This window comes from Bos indicus, chromosome 25, assembly GCF_029378745.1.
Source record: "Bos indicus isolate NIAB-ARS_2022 breed Sahiwal x Tharparkar chromosome 25, NIAB-ARS_B.indTharparkar_mat_pri_1.0, whole genome shotgun sequence".
NCBI classification, from domain to species: Eukaryota; Metazoa; Chordata; class Mammalia; order Artiodactyla; family Bovidae; genus Bos; species Bos indicus.
In genome coordinates this window covers 35,402,438-35,405,137 of record NC_091784.1, presented here as the reverse complement: position 1 = coordinate 35,405,137, position 2,700 = coordinate 35,402,438, and the positions used below count along the sequence as shown (strand labels likewise).

The following is a 2,700-nucleotide window of genomic DNA, read 5'->3' as shown; positions in this document are numbered from 1 at the left end:
TCTCCCCCAGCCCTGCCCTATCTCCCCTCACCTGCCCCCTTGCCCAGGTGGTTCCTGAGTGCCCAAGCCTGGGTCAAGTGCCTCTCATAGTTTCCCCTGCTCCCCTGCAGGCTCTGGGCCTTTTAACTCTGGTGAACAATCACTGCTTCTCTCTTAATGAACAAGGGGCACAGGAGGCCAGGGCTGTGCCCAGTGACGGATGGCACTGCACCCACAGGACCCAGCCTGGGGCCTGGTGCCCAACGGGCCCTCAGCAAACGTCAAACCAGCACCAACCCCTCTTCCTTCACAAAAACACCAGGCTCTGAGGCAGTGACTGGCGGTGGCTTCAAACTTTATTTGAGAAAAACAGAAGGTAAACGTATCAAAAGAACATAGAGGTTTGGCGGGTGAGGATGGTCAGTGATGGCTACTTGTGGGCTGGGCCGCTGGGCTAAGGGTCTTTACTTGTTTTCCGGCTGTTCGGACTTCCCGGCTTCGGGGCCGCCAAGCTGGGCACGCGCCTGGAAGGTGACGGGAATGGTGATCTCGGCCGACTGGGTGGCTGACTTGGGCAACGGGGCCTCCACGGTGAGCGTGCCCTCAGGGGACAGAGAGGAGGAGACCAGGGTGGGGTCCACACCGGGGGGCAGCCTGGACGGGCAAAGAGGGTAGACGAGAGTTACACACAAGGGCGTCCCCGCGCGCCCGCCCCCGCCCCCCAGATCCGGAGCCAGGACTCACGTGTATTTGCGAGTGAAGCAACGGGAAATGTAGCCGTGCTCGTCCTGCCTTTCCTCGTGCTTGCCTGGGAGGAGGGGGAGGGGAAGTAGGTCAGAGGAGGCGGGAAAGGGCGGCCTCGCCGCTGGCTCGCAGCCAAACGCACCCCACCTGGTGGCCAGGACTCCGGGCTGGCAAGACTGACGGAGGGATCTGGGTGCCCGAGACTGTCCCGGGAACTCAGAAGCTTTTGGAAAGTTCGGGTTCAGGGGCTTGGCGAGTGGGGGGTGGGGGTGGAAGCGCGGCTCGGAGCAGGCCCACACGCCCCCTCCGCGGACCCGGGCTGGGAGCAGGGACCGTGACGGGGGGGGGGGGGGGATGGGGAGCAGGGCGGGGAGGGCGACGCCCTCTTCATACCGACTGCGGGCCGGGGTGGGTGGGGCGCGGGGGGGGGTCTGGTCCCTTGGGGGCCAGGTCCTCAGGTCGGAGGGCTGGGGTTGAGGCGGGGGGGGGTCTCCGCTGGAAGGGGGCGTTGCTTTCCTTAGTGGAGACTTTTTAGGGCTAAAAGATTCCTTAGGAACTCCCAGCAAACCCCAACTCCAGAGAATACAGACCAGGGGTTGGGCGAAGAGGCCGGGCTCCGCTCCGGGGGCTCCGCACCCCCCACCGTCCGTCCTCGGCTAAGTTTTCACTTTCCAGCGTTCCCCTCTCCCCGCTCCCCGCCCACATTTCAACCCGGGGCTCTTCCCCGGGACCCGCGAGAAGCGAGGGGCCGGGGTCCCTGGGGCGGAGGGCGGGGGTGCTCACCAGTGATCTCCACCACGCCGTCCTTGGTCTTGACCGTCAGCTCCTCGGGGGCGAAGTGGTTGACGTCCAGGGACACGCGCCAGCGGTCGGCGGTCTGCTGGATCTCGGAGACCCCACTGCTGAGCTGCCGGCTGAGCGCGCGGTTGTAGGCGGGACCCTCGATCGCTGCGGCGGGCAGCGCGCGCACGTAGCCCGGCCATCCGCTGTGGCTCAGCCACTGCGACCACTCCTCGGGCAGCCGGGGCAGCCCGAAGGCCTGGTCGAAGAGGCGGCTGTGGGCCGGATACCAGTCGCGGAAAGGGTCCCAGCTGGGGCCCCGCAGGAGCGAGAAGGGCACTCGGCGCTCGGCCATGCTGGCTGGTCTGGGTGCGTCCGGAGGAGGCTCGGAGAAGCGGGAGAAGTGGCGGGCGCCGGACCCCGCAGCGCTTTTATGGGTCTCCAGCCGGGTATTTTTAGCAGGCGGTGTTTCAGGTCTCTATTAATGGCAATGACGGGCCAGGGGGCAGCCCCTCCCCCTGCATTCCCCCCCACTGCATACCAGGGCGCGGGGCGGGGCGAGGAAGGCCCTGCCCACATCTGGAACCTTCTCTTGTTCGAGAAAACAAATGACTAGAGCCCCGGTGTCGGCGCACTGCCCACTGCCGGAAGCTCGGAGGCCTGGGTGCAAAGCGCTGGGCCGCGATCTGTAGACAGTCGGGGAGGACAAAGCCGAGGGAGAGGGAGGGAGAGGTCGGGCAGTGAGTCCCAGGCCGCACAACTAGGAGCTGGCAGAGCGAGCCAGGATTTGGACGGCAGAGTGTCTGTGAAATAATGCCTTAAGAAGCAGCGTGGTTAGGGCGGTCTCGGGAGGTAGACCGCCTGAGTTCACATACAGGTTCTGCCACTCACTCGATGAACTTGTGCAAGTTGAGAGTCTTTTGCCTCAGTTTCCCCATCGGGAAAATGGGGATGATGATGGTGGTGATGATAATGCTTTCATCGCTGGGTTGGTTTGAAGATTCAGCCTCTTAATGCAAGTAAACATTTTAGTCCAGGGTACAGGATAATGAATATATTGTTATTATTAGCCCCCTGAAGTTGAAGGAGGGGGCAGAAAGGACAGCATAAATGTGTCCCTGTTGCAGAGGCAATGGTGTGTGTAGGTTTGGCCGTTTGTCCCCTGACCCCCAGTGTTGTAGACTCATCACAAACCCT

At 63.3% G+C, this 2,700-nt stretch overlaps 1 protein-coding gene across 1 annotated transcript; it reads right to left on the bottom strand.

Moving 5' to 3' along the window:
- Positions 1 to 317: 317 nt before the first annotated feature.
- HSPB1 (heat shock protein family B (small) member 1) lies at positions 318 to 1,988 on the bottom strand. The gene is made up of 3 exons (XM_019988125.2): positions 1,507 to 1,988; positions 724 to 787; positions 318 to 633 (listed from the first exon to the last, which is right to left on the bottom strand). Exons 1-3 carry the CDS (start codon positions 1,856 to 1,858, stop codon positions 444 to 446), a joined length of 606 nt encoding a protein of 201 aa, XP_019843684.2. The 5' UTR covers positions 1,859 to 1,988; the 3' UTR covers positions 318 to 443.
- Between the last annotated feature and the right edge of the window lie 712 nt (positions 1,989 to 2,700).

Coding starts and splice junctions, on each gene's coding strand:
- HSPB1 (XM_019988125.2), bottom strand. CDS start 1,858: ATGGCCGAGCGCCGAGTGCCCTTCTCGCTCCTGCGGGGCCCCAGCTGG. Junction 788..1,506: donor CGGCGTGGTGGAGATCACTG/GTGAGCACCCCC, acceptor CCCTCCTCCCAG/GCAAGCACGAGGAAAGGCAG. Junction 634..723: donor TGCTTCACTCGCAAATACAC/GTGAGTCCTGGC, acceptor TTGCCCGTCCAG/GCTGCCCCCCGGTGTGGACC.